General features: G+C 46.3%; 1 protein-coding gene across 10 annotated transcripts in view; it reads left to right on the top strand.

The window, feature by feature from the left end:
• DEPDC5 (DEP domain containing 5, GATOR1 subcomplex subunit) overlaps window positions 1-12,602 on the top strand; it is a 126,986-nt gene extending 114,384 nt beyond the window's left edge. For 9 of the 10 annotated variants that reach the window (XM_040463991.1, XM_040463996.1, XM_040463997.1 and 6 more), the window contains 5 exons: window positions 1,163-1,332; window positions 5,691-5,862; window positions 8,414-8,474; window positions 11,601-11,683; window positions 11,845-12,602. In XM_040463991.1, the coding sequence (XP_040319925.1) occupies window positions 1,163-1,332; window positions 5,691-5,862; window positions 8,414-8,474; window positions 11,601-11,683; window positions 11,845-12,137 (779 nt within the window). In that variant the 3' untranslated portion in view covers window positions 12,138-12,602. Of the gene's footprint in view, window positions 1-1,162; window positions 1,333-5,690; window positions 5,863-8,413; window positions 8,475-11,600; window positions 11,684-11,844 lie in introns of those variants that run through there. The other variant, XR_005787036.1, reaches the window with a different exon arrangement.
• Window positions 12,603-17,702: the final 5,100 nt, after the last annotated feature.

Genomic DNA, 17,702 nt, shown 5'->3' with positions numbered 1-17,702 from the left:
GCTGATAACGGTTTGTAGAAACCCTAGGTCTAGCACTGCCCAGTTAGGCAGAGCAGAGCCCTGGTCTTTTCATTACTTCTGAGCCTGTTTAGTGCTATTAGTCTGGTCAGGAGCTTGATTGATCCATCTCTAAAACATCCCTATCTTGGGTTTGAGTATGATTTCTGAGCAGGAGTTCCAGACAGGATGAGCTAGTCTGAAACCGACCTGGGATCTGAAAGCAACACAGTCAATGGAACAGGGTGTTGAGCTTCATTATGAGGTTTCATTTCTTGAGAACATATTGTAGAACTATTGCCTTCCTGGGTTGAAACCAGAAAATCAAGACTTCCTCCTCACTGTGGTCTGTGCTGTCTGTCCCATTGTGTCCTTCTGTGGGTCACTGGAATGAGAAGATCTGGAGTTCAGCCTGAAGCTGAAGCTCTGACTCTGGTCTTGGGCAAGGCATTTCCCTTCCATGGGCTACTACTACTTCCTCATCTGTAAGTGAAGGAGTTGGATCAGACTGGGGGAGGCAAACTGTGGCATTATTAACCAGCCAAATCTGGACTACCATCTGTTTGTTTGTTGTATAATAATTTTTATTTTTAGAGCACTTTTTGGCTCACAGCAAAATTGAGTAGAAAGTACAGAGTTTTCATATACTTCCTGCCCCAACACACGCGCTATCAATGCCCTGCTCCAGAACAGGGCATTTGTTAAAATTGAACCTACGTTAACATGCCACCACCCAAAGTTTCCATTAGAGTTCACTCTTGGTGTGTACATCTCGGGTTTAGACAGATATGTAATGACAGGTATCCACCATTGTAGTATCATACAGAATAGTTTCACTGCCCTAAAAAAAAAAATCCTTCTGATTTTTGTAAATAAAGTTTTACTGGAACACAGCCCAACCTATTCATTTACATAACATCTCTGCCTGCTGTGCACTATGATGACAGAGTTGAGTAGCTGAAACAGGGACCACATAGCCTGTGAAGCCTAAAATATTATCTGTCCCTTTATGGAAAAAGCTGGCCGACCCCCAGACTAGATGATTTTCAGGAAGCTTCTAGAATCTGTGATTTTCTGTTAGGTAATTCTGCATTTTGTTCTTCCTCTTCATCCCGCTCCTTCTTTCCCCTCTCTCTCTTGGGACCCCTCCAATGCTCTGACATAGCTGCCACTGTCCCGGAGCAAAGGACTGTGACCCTGGACGTGGATGTGAACAACCGCACAGACCGGCTAGAGTGGTGCAGCTGTTACTATCATGGCAACTTCTCCCTGAATGCGGCCTTCGAGATCAAGCTCCACTGGATGGCAGTGACCGCCGCCGTCCTCTTCGAGATGGTGAGAACCTCCTCATGCTGTGGTCAGGGCCTTGGCTCACCTTGCAGAGGGGGACAGTGGATGCTTGGTAGAGATTCATGTCACTTTTTGTTTTCTTTAGTTCAGGCTCCAGTTACCTTTCACCTACACTGCTGGAATAGCCTCATACAAAAAATTTAAACACAGTAAAAAATTCAAACAGCTTAAAGGGAATAGGTTGGGATTTCTCAGCCTTGGCACTCTTTTTTTACTTTATTTGTTTATTAAAAAAAATTTTTTTTTAATGTTTATTTACTTTTGAGAGAGAGAGAAATAGAGTGTGAGCGGGAGAGGGGGAGAGACACAGATTCCAAAGCAGGCTCCAGGCCCTGAGCTATCAGCCCAGAACCTGATGTGGGGCTCGACCTCACGAACCATGAGATCATGACCTGAGCTGAAGTCGGCAACTCAACTGACTGAGCCACCCAGGTGCCCCTCAGCCTTGGCACTCTTGATATCTAGGGCCAGATAATTTTCTCTTATGGGGGGGGCTGTCCTGTGCATTGTAGGATTTTGGGCAGCATCTGTGGCCTCTACCCTACATGCCAGTAACACACCCTCCTTGTGACAAACAAAACATCTGCAGGTATTGCTACATGTCCCCAAGGAAGAGGAGTATTGCCCCCAGTTGAGAATCACTGGTCTAGAGTGAAAAGTCCCTCTCCCAGCCTTGTCCTATCCTGTTCCCTGGGACTCCCATCTAAAAGCAACCACCTGGGGCACCTGGCTGGCTCAGTCAGTAGAGCATGCAACTCTTGATCTTGAGGTCGTGGGTTCAAGCCCCACACTGGGTTTAAAGATTAAATAAAATATTAAAAAAAAATAAATAAAAGCAATACCCTACCACTTTATTGAGTGTACTTCTAGAGAGATTATATGCATATACAAAGCTTTGTTGCCCTTTTTTTTTTTTTTTTTTTTTTTTTTTTTAACATATGGTAGCTTGGACTACATACTTAGTTGACACTTGAACAATGGAGGGTCTGGGGATGCCGACCTTCCATGCAGTAAAAAATTCAAGTCTAGCTTTTGACTTCCCAAAAACTTAACTACTAATACCCTATTGTTAAACTGAAGCCTTAATGATAACTTAAACAGTCAAGTCACACATATTTTGTATGCTATATATATGTATTATATACTGTGTTCTTACAATAAAGTAAGATTTCCTTTTTTTAAAGAAGTCACAAGGAAGAGATAATACCTTTATAGTACTCTTCCATATTTATTAAAAAACAAAAACAAAAACAAAAACTCATATATAAGTGGACCCAAGCATTTCAAACTAGTGTTGTTCAAGGTTCAAGTGCAACTAGTGTTGCATTTTGTTTTGTCCTATTATATATCCTCAGTATCAGCAAAAATAAGTCTGCCTCATTGTTGTGTTTTTGTTTTTGTTTTTGTTTTGCCTCATTGTTTGTATCATCATTTACTTAACCAGTCCCTATCAATGAACATGACTGCTTTTAACCCTACCTCTCAACAGGGGTTGGGGGAATGTGCAGTTTTGCCCCTGTGGGAGCATTTGGTAATATCTGGAAACAGTTTTACTTGGCAGAAATGGTAGAAGAGTGCACCCACTGGCATCTAGTGGGTACAGGCCAAGGATGTTGTGCATCATCCTACAATGCATCTCACAGGACAGTCTCTAGGGCAAAGAATTAACCAGCCCAGATGTCATGAGTGCCAGAGCTCAGAAGCCCTCTTTTAATTGGTCTTCTGCCTGTCTTTCCTCCTCCAGTCTTCCCTGGCCTGTCTAATCAGGTCACTCATTGCCCACACTCAAGCCACTCCCCACCCTCAGTCCCAGCACCTGTGGAACAGATACTCCGTAGCCAAGCTGTCAGTATCTTCCAGGTGCTCTCTTTAACCATCTTTGCAGTCTGCCACTCATTTTATACACTCTCCCCTTCAATCCAAAGGAATGTTTTTCTCAAGCTTTAACAGGGTCCCGCTCTCCTCCCACACTGGCTCAAACATCTCATCACGGAGCTGAGAGCAGCCAGAAAGTTCAGAAAGACTTTATGGAAAGCTAGGAGATGACCAAAGAGAGTGAGCACAACATCAGCTGCCAGCATGTAGTTTTTCTGTCCAGGGCTCAGAGGCCTAGTTTTGTCCCACAAGACATGATATCCTGGGGAAGAGATTTGTCTGGGTCTCTGTCTGTCCAGCCCCAGTCTGCCTGCACATGGCCTTAGTGCCCCTGAGGACCCCTCCCCTGGAACACTGGAACATACTTAAGGTCCAAATCAAAAAAGACACCAAGCCACCTGTCTGGTTCAGCTTATAGAAGTCACTGGCACTTCCCCAGCCAGTCAACACTGAGATGACCACTCCCTCCAGGCAGAACTAACCCTCTGACCCAATAGGCTAAGCATTCTCCTTGGAAGCCCCACTAATAGTCCTATCTCAGAACATGACCATAACATTCATGGACATGCACATATAGTCACAGTTTGGCAGAAAGAAGAGTATTTATCTCCTCAGGGGAATATGGCAACAGTCTTTTCAAAATACACTTTTCACACCAATTCATGTAAAACCCACGGAAAGCTGCTAATCCCTTTATCATTACAGTTTTGAACCTTGAACAACACAGGTTTGAACTGCATGGATCCACTTATATGTGGATTTTTTTTTTTTAGAAGTACAGGACAGGACTATAAATGTATTTTCTCTTATGATTTTCTTAATAATGTTTTCTTTTTTCTAACTTTATTGTAAGCATAAGTTTTTCGGGAGCCAAAAGTTATATTCAGATTTTTTACTGCATGGGGTGGTGGCATCCCTAACCCCATGTTGTTCAAGAGTCAACTATATTTTGTTAGGTTGTTAGGTTTTTAGAAATCTCTAGTGTAGATTAATTATTATTAAAAAAATTTTTTTTAATGTTTTTTAATTTATTTTTGACACAGAGAACATGAGTAGGGGAGGGGCAGAGAGAGAGGGAGACACAGAATCTGAAGCAGGCTCCAAGCTCTGAGCTGTCAGCACAGAACCGGACGCGGGGCTCGAACCCACGAACTGTGAAATCATGACCTGAGCTGAAGTCGGATGCTTAACTGACTTAGCCACCCAGGCACACTGTAGATTAATTATTATTTTAAGGTAGTGTCCAAATTTGTTATAAATCACATTTTATTAGGGTAAATATTATGCACATATTTATATTATATAATATTTATAATATTATAATGCATATTTATAATATAAAATATGACATTTAAAAATATTACATAAAATAAAAAGAGCCTTAGTGTTAAGTATCTGACTTTAGTTCAGGTCATGATCTCACGGTTTGTGAGTTTGAGCCCCACATCAGGCTCTCTATTGTCAGCACAGAGCTCACTTTGGATCCTCTGTCTCCCTCTCTCTCTCTGCCCCCTCTCCACTTGTATTCTCTCTCAAAATAAACTTAAAAAAATTTTTTTTTAGATAAAATCTTAAAAAGAGTTATTTTGGTTGAACAGAGATCTTGGTTTTTGTTGTTGATATATTGTTGTTGTTACAGGTGTTTCTGGGAAAACAGCTAAGAGTGGTCCCCTTCAATTTTTGACATACTCATATTTGTTTAAATCAAGTTATGGCTCAAACTAGATTTTTTTGAAATAACATTTAACACAAATCTCTTCTGTATGCCAGAGCCATGTGCACCAACTTTTTTTTTTTAAAATATACACAGTTTTATGATTTAAAAAATATCTTAAAATGTAGAAAATTGCCACTTTTCTCTGAGAAAATGTTATTGATGGGGAGGTTTGTCTTGCTGCCGCAGTTAACTTTTGTTCTCAGTCAATCTTTGGACAGACAGCTTTTGGGAGTTTGTGGGAGAGTGGCTCTCATTCCGCCAGGTCAGGGCTTATCGCTTTTGGCCAGAGGCCACCACAGTCATCTCGCACCCTGCGTCATGTCCCTTTCAGCCAGCTTGAGTGGATTGTTTTCCTATTTGATACTTTGGACTTAGTAAATTTTTGATAAAGGACATAATTAGAAGGACTTAACTTATATCCTGTGACCTTCCTACAACATCCTGTAGAATGAGAAGGCGATTTAGGAGGCAAGAAATAGCTCTCTCCAGTCTCTTCCTTCCAGAAGAAACACTGAAGTTGCATAAAGCTGTGAGGACGAGCTGTGTGCTTAACTCACAGTTTTTCAAGTATTTGTCAGGAGGTTAAACTGTGCATTTTCCTGACCAGGATTGGTTTGGATCCAGTGAACATTAATAAATGAACATGCCAATCAATATGTATGCCGCCACTGTGGTGGCTTCGCTCCTTGGGAAGTATTTTCTCTTGTCTGAATTAACTTGGAGATGACACTGTTTCTGTGCTTCCCACCAGGTCCAAGGCTGGCATCGAAAAGCTACTTCCTGCGGCTTTCTGTTGGTCCCCGTTTTGGAGGGTCCCTTTGCGCTGCCCAGTTACCTGTATGGTGATCCACTTCGAGCTCAGCTCTTCATCCCACTCAACATCAGCTGCCTGCTCAAGGAGGGCAGTGAGCATCTGTTCGATAGTAAGAGATACTCCCCTCCGGAGGTTCTATCTCCATGAGTAAGGCCACCTCTCTAGGTATCTAATTGACACAGCCTAGTGCACAGAGGGAGCCTTTGGACAAGGGATCAAAATGATCTAGGTTTAATGCTGGTTTTTCACTTAGTGGCTGGGTAACCCTGGGTAAGTCACTTAATGTCTCTGAGCTTCAAATTCCTTATCCCTCAAATGAGAGCACATAAAGTTTAAAGCTGCCTTGCCAACTCAGGAAGACCCTTGTGAGACCTGGAGCAGATGGTGAGTGGGAGAAGGTATGATACACTGTAAATCACGAGTGGCACTGGTATTCTCCCCACACTCTCCTTTCTGTGCTCCAGCCTTACTGGCTTGGGCTGTGGGAATTTGAACCTTAAGAGAGGCATTGAAAGCAGAACAAGATACAGCGTCCTATTTTGCAAAGCTGTACTGTGTCAGCACCTGGAACACTATGTATGGCTCGAGTCCTGCGTCACAAGGAAGACAGAGCAGGAGGGGGCTCATAGGAGGACAGCAGGGCTCTGAGCCCTTCCCCTGAGAGGGCTGTCAATCTAAACGTGGGGAGACAGTGGGCTGAGCCACCCTGCTACTCCACCTGAGCCCAGCCGATCTCTGAGGGCAGGTGTAGGACAGACAGAAGGAACAAGACTTACTTCACACAGCACAGAACTTTTTATCACCAATTAGTTACCCATTGTGATGAACATATAAAGAGCTCCTCCAGAGCTCTTGGTGAACTCACAGATGACCTTTTTTAAAATGAAAAGTTAAAAAAAAAAAACACAGTAGCCCTTTGGTTTCTCAGATGTAGAAATTGTAAGTGTGAATGGAAAAACTTTTGGCGTAAGGGAAGTGGTTTCTTCTTTTGTCCATGTAAGTCTGCATCATGGTTGGTGGAAGAGAACAGCCCAGGGGTGAGAGGTCCCTCCAGGTCAGGGAGACCACACTAAGTGTCCCCCCACCTTTCCTGTGACGGGCTGCCCCGGTGGTACAAACAGCTTGTGTTCCAAAGGCCTGTCTGTATATTCTTTGTTTACATCTCAGAAGACATTTTTATGTAGACACAGTGTTTCCAGTGATGGCTGGAGTTCCAGGTGGGCCCCACAGAGCCACTAGAGGGCATAGATCTGTGATCCTTAGAGTCGACAGAGTGCTCTTCACACACACATACACACACGCGAGCACACACACACACACACACACACACACACACACACACATACACACACACACACATACACGCACATTCTCTAACCTCACAGCAGCTAAGGCTATGAGAGGACCATTACAGTCCTGAAATGCCACATGATTATATTCGTATCGGATGATTTCAAGCCAGGCAACTGCCTCATGCTACTCTTTTTAATATGCTCAGGAGACACTTCCCCCACACCAGCCAGAGATTCTTCTGGGGTTTTCCACCTTCACTGTAACAGCACAGGATTGCTGGCAAGGCTGGTATTGGAGGACATTTTTTGTGTGAGCTGATGGTTTTCCCTGCCAGTTGTAACCCAGGCTTTAAGACCAGCATCCTCTGTTGGTTGCCATGGTTACAGGCATGGTTACTGAAGAAAGGAGGCCTAGTTTAAAGGAATAAGGGCTTAAATCTAAAAGTCGATTTTCTTGCTTCTGTGCTACTCTCTTCCTATTATCTCCCCTTCCAATAACAGTGGATACAAAATCTTAAACATCTGACGAGGAAGCTGCTGTACGTGTTTTTCCTATTAAAGCCAAAGCCTATTTTCTTTCTTTTTTGCTCTTTAATTGCCTAGAACCTTCAAATGTATCCTAGATAGAAAATTCCAAAACGTACAGAGCCCCTGTTTTCATGTCTCGTGAAGTTGCACCTCCAGCCGTCAGCATCTTGGTCCCAAGAGCAGTGCTGGCCCATTGCCTGTTGCTGTGTCACACCTGGCCTCAGCCTCCACCCCCTCATCTGCTCTCAGTCTTCACACCAGCTGTGCAGAAGAAGCGAGGCTGGAGCAATGATGCAGGCAATGGAGAAAGGCACTTCTGTGCCCTCCTGCCCTCCCCAGCCTATCACTTTTCCAAAAATAATTTTCGTATTTATTTGCTTCGATTTCCCCATTCCTAAAATGGAGCTTATAATATTGTCTTTCCTTGCAGGGAAATGGAACATTGGTAGTAAAAAAAATTTTTTTTCTCCTTTGAAGCAGATAACACGCATGTAAAGCTTGTCTTTTGTACTTTAACATCATGTTCCTTTCCACTTTTGGTATAGGGAGTCATTAGAACGAGGCTTACATCAAGTTCCGGTAGCTCACACTCGTTGCTGAGTGTGAGCAATGAGTGCCTTTCAGAACCAACCTGATAGAGCTTTGGGGAAGGGATGGTGAGAAAACACAATTGGTCCTTGGGACAGAGGCTGGTCTTTCAAAAGCAGGTAGTGTGGAAAAGCGTGCTTAAGCTGACAGGGGAGAAATGGCCAAGAGAAGTGAAGGGTACAGAAGGCCAAAGCCAGGAAGAATTACAAACCTTGGAATCACACCCCTGCTTTTATTCTTTTCTCCTTTTAGGCTTTGAACCGGAAACATACTGGGATCGAATGCACCTTTTCCAGGAAGCCATTGCACACAGGTTGGTCCCTGAGCAAGAAGGTATAGTGGGAGGGCATCAGTGACTATCCAGCAATTACCAAACCCAAACCCAGTTTGTTTCATTTCTGGGGAAACGGATCTGGCCCACCAATGACAGCTTTGCTGCTGACCTCCAACAGGACCCTTTGCCTTGGTTTCAAAGATAAGCATTACCTGTCAGTTCCTGTAGCTATTGTTTTTCGGACCTCATTACTTTCTTCCAGTTGAAGGGAGAGCGTCGAGCTCCCTCCTTAGCCTCCAACAAGACCCTGATCCAAGCTGTCCAGGAGATTACATAGATGAAAAACTGTAAAACGTGTCTCAAGCCTCTAGACACACGTTGAAAAGATAATGAAGGGTTAAAAAGCAATAGATAAGTCCATAGGTTTTTATTGGCGCCTAATATGTGTGCCAGGAAAGGGCTTTCCTGGGCTTAGCTGTCTACCCCTCAAACCAGTCCAGCTTTGTCTCCAGAATGCACTAGGCAATGTCCACTTCATGTTAATCATGGCAGAAGTAAGTCCTCTGTTCCTGCTTCCATAATCCTCTCTCTGCACCTTCTTCAGTGTCCTGTCATTTTATTCAAACATGTTAAGCTGTTACCACCCCACCACGAACCTCCCTCCTGCCCCCTGCCCACCATAGACTGGCTGCTTCTTTCAGCAGGAGTGGGTGCTGACTGGGGGCAAAAGGTGGGGAGTACAGTGGGTCGGTGGCAAAGGGCCCCGATGCAGGAAGCAGACAAGCCTGGTTCACCTCCGCCTCCACCAGCATCTGGCTGAGGAACCGTGAACAAGTTTTGGAACTGCTTCACCTTCATTTTCTCACCCTTCACTGGGTTGTCGGGAGGGTTCTCTGGAGTTCCCAGCACCTAAGAAGCCCTTGGTAGGCAGTAGGTATTATTAGGAAGACCCCAGCCAACTGACAAGTTTATAAGCAGGTCTGATGCTTCCCATGGATATCATTGGGTGGTCGCTGGATTTTGCTGACTAGATGTCACTTGGGACATGGCCTTTATTTGTCAGATGTGCTTTTTTCTTCACAGCATTCCCCTCCTGATCCAAACTCATCTAGATCCTAGTCATATCTAAACTTTGCCCTGTCCTCTTCAGAGTGCTTTTTCAGCCTTCAGACTCTTCATGTCTTCTATTCTGTGTATCACTGCATGGACTCTACTGTGTGTCCCTATACCTAAACATGCTCCCCCTTCCCCACCTCACCCTGCTCCCCCTTCTCCACCCAGACCCACCTTACCCACTAAACCTTCTCCCCTAAGCCCCCACCCCCGTTCTACACCTGTCAGTCTTGTCCCACCACAGATTCCCAGGTCTCTCCTCTCTAAATCCCTCCTTTTTTTCCAATGCACTCTATCCATCTATTACACTAGTTTAGGGGTCCCTGGGGGACAAGGGTATGCATTTTTCTCATTTTTGTTTCCGTTTAAGCACCAAGGCAATGTGCCTTGCCCAGAATAGCGTTTGCACAGAATGGAACTCTAGGTTAGAATGTGGCTCCAAAAGGAAACATTAGCCCATCCATAAGATTCATCTCGGATGGCGTTAGAGATGGGTCCAGAGAAGCTGATCCATCCATCCTACCCCTGCTGTGGCTCCCCAGCTCCTCCTTTATTTTTGTCTGGGTGGGACTGAGCACCACCCCCCCTGCCCCGCCCTCACCATAGTCCTGGCTCATGTGCTCCCCAAGTAGACAGTGAGGGGGCCAAGCACTATGTGCTTAAATTGCCTTTTTAAAATTTTTTTTTCAACGTTTATTTATTTTTGGGACAGAGAGAGAGCATGAACGGGGGAGGGGCAGAGAGAGAGGGAGACACAGAATCGGAAACAGGCTCCAGGCTCTGAGCCATCAGCCCAGAGCCTGACGTGGGGCTCGAACTCCCAGACCGCGAGATCTTGACCTGGCTGAAGTCGGACGCTTAACCAACTGCGCCACCCAGGCGCCCCTTAAATTGCCTTTTTAAACTTAAAAATCTTCCTCGTGATCTAAAGAAGAAATGAGGCAAGAGTCTGGTCAGGCTGATCTATGCTGAGTAAATCAATAGCCTTAATTGGAAAATGGAGAGGAAGAAAGGCAAAATCCAGAGCCATTCCTACACATGATAGGGTCAGCCTATACATGACAGAGCTTTGAGTGCACATTAGCTTGTCCATTTAACTTGCATATTTGATTTCATGTGTTCTTTGATAAATAATTAGTGAATGTCATTGTAAAGCTCACAGCTTATATAGAGGATGCAGTGAAAAGGAGACAGGTGTTTTACCTCCTTTAGTTCTACTTACATTGCTGCCTTCATTACATAAACCTCTCAGACTCAGGGCAAGAGCCACATCTGTTAATGTGTCCTTTACAGCACTTAGCAGGTAGAGCTGTAATAAATGTGTGTGATGGAAATAGAAAAACCCGGAATAGAACAAGCCATAGATGAGAAGCAGAATCTAATAAGTCATAGATGAAAAGTGGCTCCTCTTGCCCATTTCTAGAACACAGCAAAGCAGAGAGCCCTAGAATCGTGTGCCTCATTTTTAAGAAGAGGATTTCAGTTAAGATAATTTATTCTATTTCAATTCAGAGCCTTGTTCGAGGGCCTACTATGTGTTTGTCTGGGAGAACTAAGGGAAAGAGGTGTGGCTAGGTGAATTAAGATAAGGACCTTCCCCTCTCAAGCATGTGGATGGGCACCTTGCCCCACATAGGGCGTGATGTGGATTCCAGTGAGAGGCAGAGAAGAGGTACGGGATGGGAGAAAAGAAGCAGCCATCTTTTTTTTTTTTTTTAATGTTTATATTTGAGAGAGAGAGAGAGAGAAGGAGCATGAGTGGGGGAGAGGCAGAGAGAGAGGGAGACACAGAATCTGACGTAGGCTCCAGCCTCTGAGCCGCCAGCACAGAGCCCAACACGGGGCTCAAACCCGCAAACTGCGAGATCATGACCTGAGCCAAAGCCGGACACTTTGACTGAGCCACACAGGCGCCCCTTGAATGTTCCATCTTGAAAGAGATCTTTCCCGGCCCCTCTAGCTCAGGCTGTCAGTCCTCTTAGTCACATTTGTTCCCCTTGTCCCTTTAGCTGAGGAGGCCCTAATCTGTGTGTCTTCCCGTCCTTCCCTTAGGTTTGGGTTTGTACAAGATAAATATTCTGCTTCTGCTTTTAACTTCCCTGCCGAGAACAAGCCTCAGTACATCCATGTTACAGGTGAGACCCTGCAGGCAAAACGTGGGGCAGGTGGGTCCCTGTGGCAGGAGCCTATGCTCGGGGGCGGCTTCTCTTGATTGAGCCTGTGGTTGCAGAGCCACCACATCTGCCCTGGGAACCCTCCCGGTGGTGGTGGTGACACAGGGCATCTTGCTTCTCAGGAACAGTGTTCCTGCAGCTGCCCTACTCCAGGCGAAAGTTCTCGGGGCAGCAGCGACGTCGGCGAAACTCCACCAGCTCCACTAACCAGAACATGTTCTGTGAGGAGCGGGTTGGCTACAACTGGGCCTACAACACCATGCTGACCAAGACGTGGCGATCTAGTGCCACAGGGGATGAGAAGTTTGCTGATCGGCTGCTCAGGGATTTCACGGACTTCTGCATCAACCGCGACAACCGGCTGGTCACGTTCTGGACGAGCTGCCTGGAGAAGATGCATGCTAGCGCCCCGTGAGGCCAGGGTGCACCAGGGCCCACAGCATGGGGAGGATTCCGCTCCTGCTGTCCACGTCCAATAGGGGCAGTCAGGCTCTGGGTGGCAGGCAGCAGGGCCACCGTTGGTGAGTGGGAGCCATTGCTGCTGCTTCCTCCTCCCCCACAAAATGTTCTTCCACTCGAGGAGAAAGACTCAGGAAGAAACTAGCGCTGAGAGCAGGTGGGAGGTCCAGATGGTCCGTGGGAGGGCCTCAGTACTGGGGAAGGGGGCGGGCAGCCCCCGTGAATGTCTTTGGAGAGAGAGTGGCTCCTGTGAGCATCCTTTCCCTCCACTAGCCGTGGGGTTTTCGGAGCAGTCTGCCACTTCCCACCCAGAAGTGTGCACAGGATGTAAGATAATTTTGTGAAATAGTGTACCATAGGCTCACACCAACTGTACATACCTGTATATATCAGAAGCAGGAATAAAGTGCCATGTGCGGCATCTCTGGCCCAGCCTGGTTCCTGGCAGCAGTGACCCCATCCTTGGCTGGGCAGTCGGGCCCCGTCGCCAGGGACGTAGTGGCAAATGAGGCAGCCACAGAAGGTGAGGAGGACTCTAGAATTCACTGTCTTGGAGAGTCTGGTGGTGGATTTACTGAAAGATGTCTTTTTACAGGCCTTTGGGCAGGAATAAAATAGTTTCTTTCAGACTTAATGAGTAAATAATACCATACGCAATTGCAGGCTTGTGCTGTTGGAGTGAATGTTGCTAAGTGGTTGAGCCCAGGTGTGGCACATGGATGTCATGGCATTCCAAAAAAAACAAAGGAAAGTCTCTATTGACTCCAAGGTTTAGAACCCACTTCTTACAGGGATAAGATCTAGCATGGTGCCTCAACTGCAGCACCTTGCCCTGATAGTAGGGGTGAGCGGCTGCAGGCCTGGGGGTACCTGACAGGTACTGCCACTGCCTCCCCCTCCGTCTCTCCACACAAACCCTGTGGATTTACCTCCTCAGTAGCTTGCAAATCTACTCACTTCTTCCCAAGTCCTCTGCTACCACTCCTGGCCCAGCCCTTCTTCATCTTCCTTTTCCTCTCACGTGGCTAGGAGAGCCCCCTAACCCACCTCTGCTTTCCCTCCAGGCCATCCTCCACTTAGCAGTTAGAGTCTTATTTAAAAACCACTCTGGGGGTGCCTGGGTGGCTTAGTCGGTTCAGTGTTCCACTCTTGATCTCGACTCAGGTCGTGATCTCATGGTTCGTGGGATAGAGCCCTGTGTCAGCTTGCAGCACAGAGCCTACTTGGGATCTCTTTCTCTCTCCCACTCTCTCTGCCCCTCTCCTGCTCGCATGGGCATGCGTGCACACACACACACACACACACACACACACTCTCTCTCTCTCTCTCTGTCTCAAAATAAACTAGAAAGAAAGAGAGAAAGAGAAAGCGAAGGAAGGAAGAAAAAGAAAAGAAAAGAAAAAAAAAAAAGAAACTACTCTGATCATGCCCACCACTTACCTGGTCCCAGGCTATTCTCCAAGCACCCAGAGCATCATAAACTCTTTAGCAGCTCAGATCCTTTGCACATGCTGTTCCATCTGCTTAGAACACTCCTCCTCTCAGGGCTCACTCTGCCCTGCTAACTCCTGGTCATTGTTCATCTGCTCTTTGCTCAAATGCTTCTCCAGGGAAGCACAGTTGGCTACCTGTCAGGTCTTCCCTCAGCACCTTGTACTTCTCTGGCAATGCTTGGTACATTTACAATATAGCATGACAGAAGCTTGCCTGTTTTGTTTACCTCTTTGTTCCTAAATGTGCAGCATAATAATAGATGCTGGAGAAATGGTATCAGCTGAATATGTGGAGTGAATGAATGAACTCTGGACTCGAGAGCCTGGCACTGGGCGTTGCATCTGAATCTCTCTGCACTGGGTTCTTAAATTACTTAATGGAGCCACTTCCTCATCTGTAAATTGGAGCTATTAATAGTACATGTAGAGATTTTGAGAGAATAGATCTGTTAATACATGTGAAAACACAGAGGTTGATTCCTGGTGAGGAACAGGTCCTTGATAAAAATCCATTTTCTTTCCCTTTCTCACCTTTCCTTCCCTCTGACAAACCTTTACTGTTTTTCAAGTGTCAGTGTCCTTCATTTATGGGAGGCTGTCTGCTAGGATGGTGGGAGGACCAGAAGATAGATGTATATGAAAGCACTTATTACCTAGCAGGCTGTAAACAAATGTCAGCTGTTCTGACATTCCCAGATGCAAAATCCTCTGCCATGTTTCTGAACCAGCTTCCTGCATGATGTTGCTAGACACGGCAGCCACTGGTCTGTTCAGATTGGATCATGTGGCATAGTCATGTGTGGTCCTCAGTATCCTACTTTCCTCCTCTCTTCCAAAGATGACCTGAGAGAGGTGCCTGAGTGGCTCAGTTGGTTAAGCATTGACTCTTGACCGAAGCTCAGGTCATGATCTCATGGTTTGTGAGTTCAAGCCCTGTGTCAGGCTCTGTGCTTACAGTATGGAGCCTGCTTGGGATTCTCTCTCTCTCAATAAATAAATAAAAAACCCAAAAACCCCACAAAGATGACCTGGGAAAAGAAGGCCCAGAGAGTGATTTGGTGGAAGAAGAGGCGGCTAGAAGAAGCTAGAATGCTAGCCACTCACCCTTCAGAACTGAGCCTGAAATATTCATGCCCTTGAACCCCAGTTCCCCCAAATTCTTCCTTTCTCTGATCAGCACCTCCTTCCACCCACTCATCCAAGCCAGAATCTGGGAGTAGAACTCAGTCCCCCTCCAGCTCCATCCTAGTCCTCCCCATCTGCCCCTCAGGCCTGTCCATCTCCCTCCATGCCTGCTGCCCAGGTGCAGAGAAAGCCTGGCCTGAGGAAGTGTGTGGTTTGGTTAGACATGAGGGATGTGTGCATGCATATTGGAAGCCTCACACCAGGTGTATAAATGTGAATAACCATTCCTCAGTGGAGAGAGAAGGGCAGGAAACTTGGGGCTAAGAGGACCCAGGTTTAAATTCCAGTCCTGCCATTTCTTCACTGTGAGAGCTAGGAATGTTCTGCCTCCCAAGTGTGGTTCCTCACCTGTTAAATACAGATGACATAGCCTCACCTTTCTTCCCAACCCCATACACACACACACACACACACACACACACACACACACACACTTCTCTTGAGTGTTGCTCTTCTGTGCTTGTGACAATGCAATTATTTGCTGACCCCTTTTAGCATCCTAGGTTGAGAATTTCTTTGGCACACTCTCCAGTCAATGAGAATTGAGTGAATGAGCTGGTGAGACCAAGGGAGCAGATGCACATGGCAGAGCCCCTCACAGGGCCCAGCCCAAAGGAGGAACACATGGACTGTAAGGAGGATCTTCATGGGATCGTCAATCTCGTTCCCTAAATTAAGTCATGGAGGGCACTTATTCATGTTGAGAAATAGGCCATCAAAATCCAGACATGTGCATGACATACTTGGGTCACCCCAGTGTAGGAGAGGATGAGGGTGGTCCCGTAAGACAAGATCCTTAGAGCAGAGGGGTTCTTGGTGATCTAGTCCAACCCTTTCATACTCTCATAGTTAAGGAAACATGGAGTGACCTGCTCCAGGGTCTAACTGGGATTGGGACCAGGTCCTCTGGTTCCCAGGCCCAGTGTTTTTCCAGGCATTTGGTTACAGTCAGTAGTGTGGCAGTTAAGGGGACAGACACAGGAAGCCAGTGTCTGGATTCAGATTCAGGCACAGCCACTTGCTGGCATGTGCATCTGAGTAAGTTACTGTACCTCTCAGAACCTCGGTTTCCTCATCTGTAAAATGAGACACTAGTACCACCTCACAGGGTCTTGAAACCACAGGAGAAAATGTGGATAAAGAGTGTGGACAGTGCCTGGAACATTGTGCCCCTCCTTAAACATCAGCTGTTATGATGATTACCCCAGACTCTGTGAACCCCAGGAGAAGGGAATAATCAGAGGGCTGGAGTGGACAGGCTAGTCTTTAAAGAGGAAGTAGGCTTGGGTCTTGTGGGATGTATAGGAGTCAGAGTGTTCAAGAGGCTGAGCCCAGTGTCCTACTTGGGCCAGAGGGCTTGTACACCACTAGCTGCTGTGGTCATGCTGCCTTATCTAGGTCCTGAAGAACCTCTGCTGGGAAGTTTTTGCTATTGGCAGAGGTGCCACATTGCCAAGAGCAGGAAGAGGGCCTTCTGACCATGCTGTCCTGACTCCTCATCATGAACAGGGTTGTTGCCTGAAGCTGAGCAGCTCTGGAGACATTTCTCGGTTTTGTGGTTGTGCTGGAGTGTGCCCAGGCCCTAGTACACTTGGGGCAGCACCAGTTGGCCTCCTGAATGAGAAACAAATTTGGGGTGGAGAACCACACAGAGTGTGAGATGCAGAAAAACCCAGTGGGAAAAGAAATGAGATAGAGTAACGCCCTTACCCTCTACCAAAGGAATGGAAATTAGCCAAGGAGGCTTCAAAGCAGAAGTAGTAGCTGTCTTAGGCCCCCACCTGTGGTTCTCCAATGCTCCTATGCAAAAGAGCTCACATAATTTGCAGATTCCAGAGCTTCTCCCAGAGATTCTGATTCATGAGGTCTGGGACTCTGCACTATAAATAGACACTCTGCTATCCGTGGTCCATTTGAGAAACCCTGTTCCAGATTTCTTCTGGGCTTCTTACTTTATATCCAGTGTAACCACCCTGGAAATATGATTCTCACCAAAAAGCAACACAGTAGAGGCAGAGAACTTGACAGCTGAGTAAAATGACAATTGACAGCAAGATGGCAGTGGGAGCAGACGGAGAGCTACACAGGCCGCCCAAGGCTATGCAGCTGGGCCAGCAACTGCCAAGTACTACATTGAATAGGTATGGAAACCCATATCCCCTTTTGTAGGAAGAGATCTGTCAAAAATAATTAAAATGGAAACTTCGGGTATTACAAGGAAGAAGTACATGACTTACACCTAAGACCCTAAGGAAGTCTGTGTGGCTTTGCTAACATGGATGGAAAATAGAAAATAGTGTGCATGTGCAGAAAATAGAAAATAGTATGCATGTGCATACAATAGAAAATAGTGGGACAGAAAGCTGAATAGAAGCCAATTTATAGTTATCCTGAACATTTCAGGTACATATAATAACAGTCACTTCATTTCTTGAGCGTTTCCTGTGTTCTGGGCAATGTAGCGTACATTATATGCCACTGCATCATGTAATCTTATCAACCACTGTCATACCAGATGAGAGTGGAAAGCCGAGGCAGTGGAGTCCAGGGCCACACAGCTAACAGCGAGGCTGGGAATCAGGTCTGGGGGACCCCAGAGCCCAGCCCCCATTCACTGTGCTGTCCCCATCACCTCCTGGTGGTGCTGGGTCAGTGAGGCATCACCACTGCTCTAACCTGGACCTCTGGCCAGGGGCCCCTTATTCCATTCAGTTGACTGTAATGTGTGTGTGTGGTACAGCCCTACTGGTGTGCAGATGCATGTAGCATGTGAACAGCCTCACATACAGGCTCTCGGGTGGGAGAATGCAGTGACTTTGAGCGGGTGCCAGTGGCTTTTCCTC

Source organism: Herpailurus yagouaroundi, unplaced genomic scaffold, assembly GCF_014898765.1.
Source record: "Herpailurus yagouaroundi ecotype Mexico unplaced genomic scaffold, PumYag 428, whole genome shotgun sequence".
Taxonomy (NCBI): domain Eukaryota; kingdom Metazoa; phylum Chordata; class Mammalia; order Carnivora; family Felidae; genus Herpailurus; species Herpailurus yagouaroundi.
The sequence above is the reverse complement of the archived record's forward strand: the minus strand, read 5'-3'. Positions and strand labels throughout refer to the sequence as shown.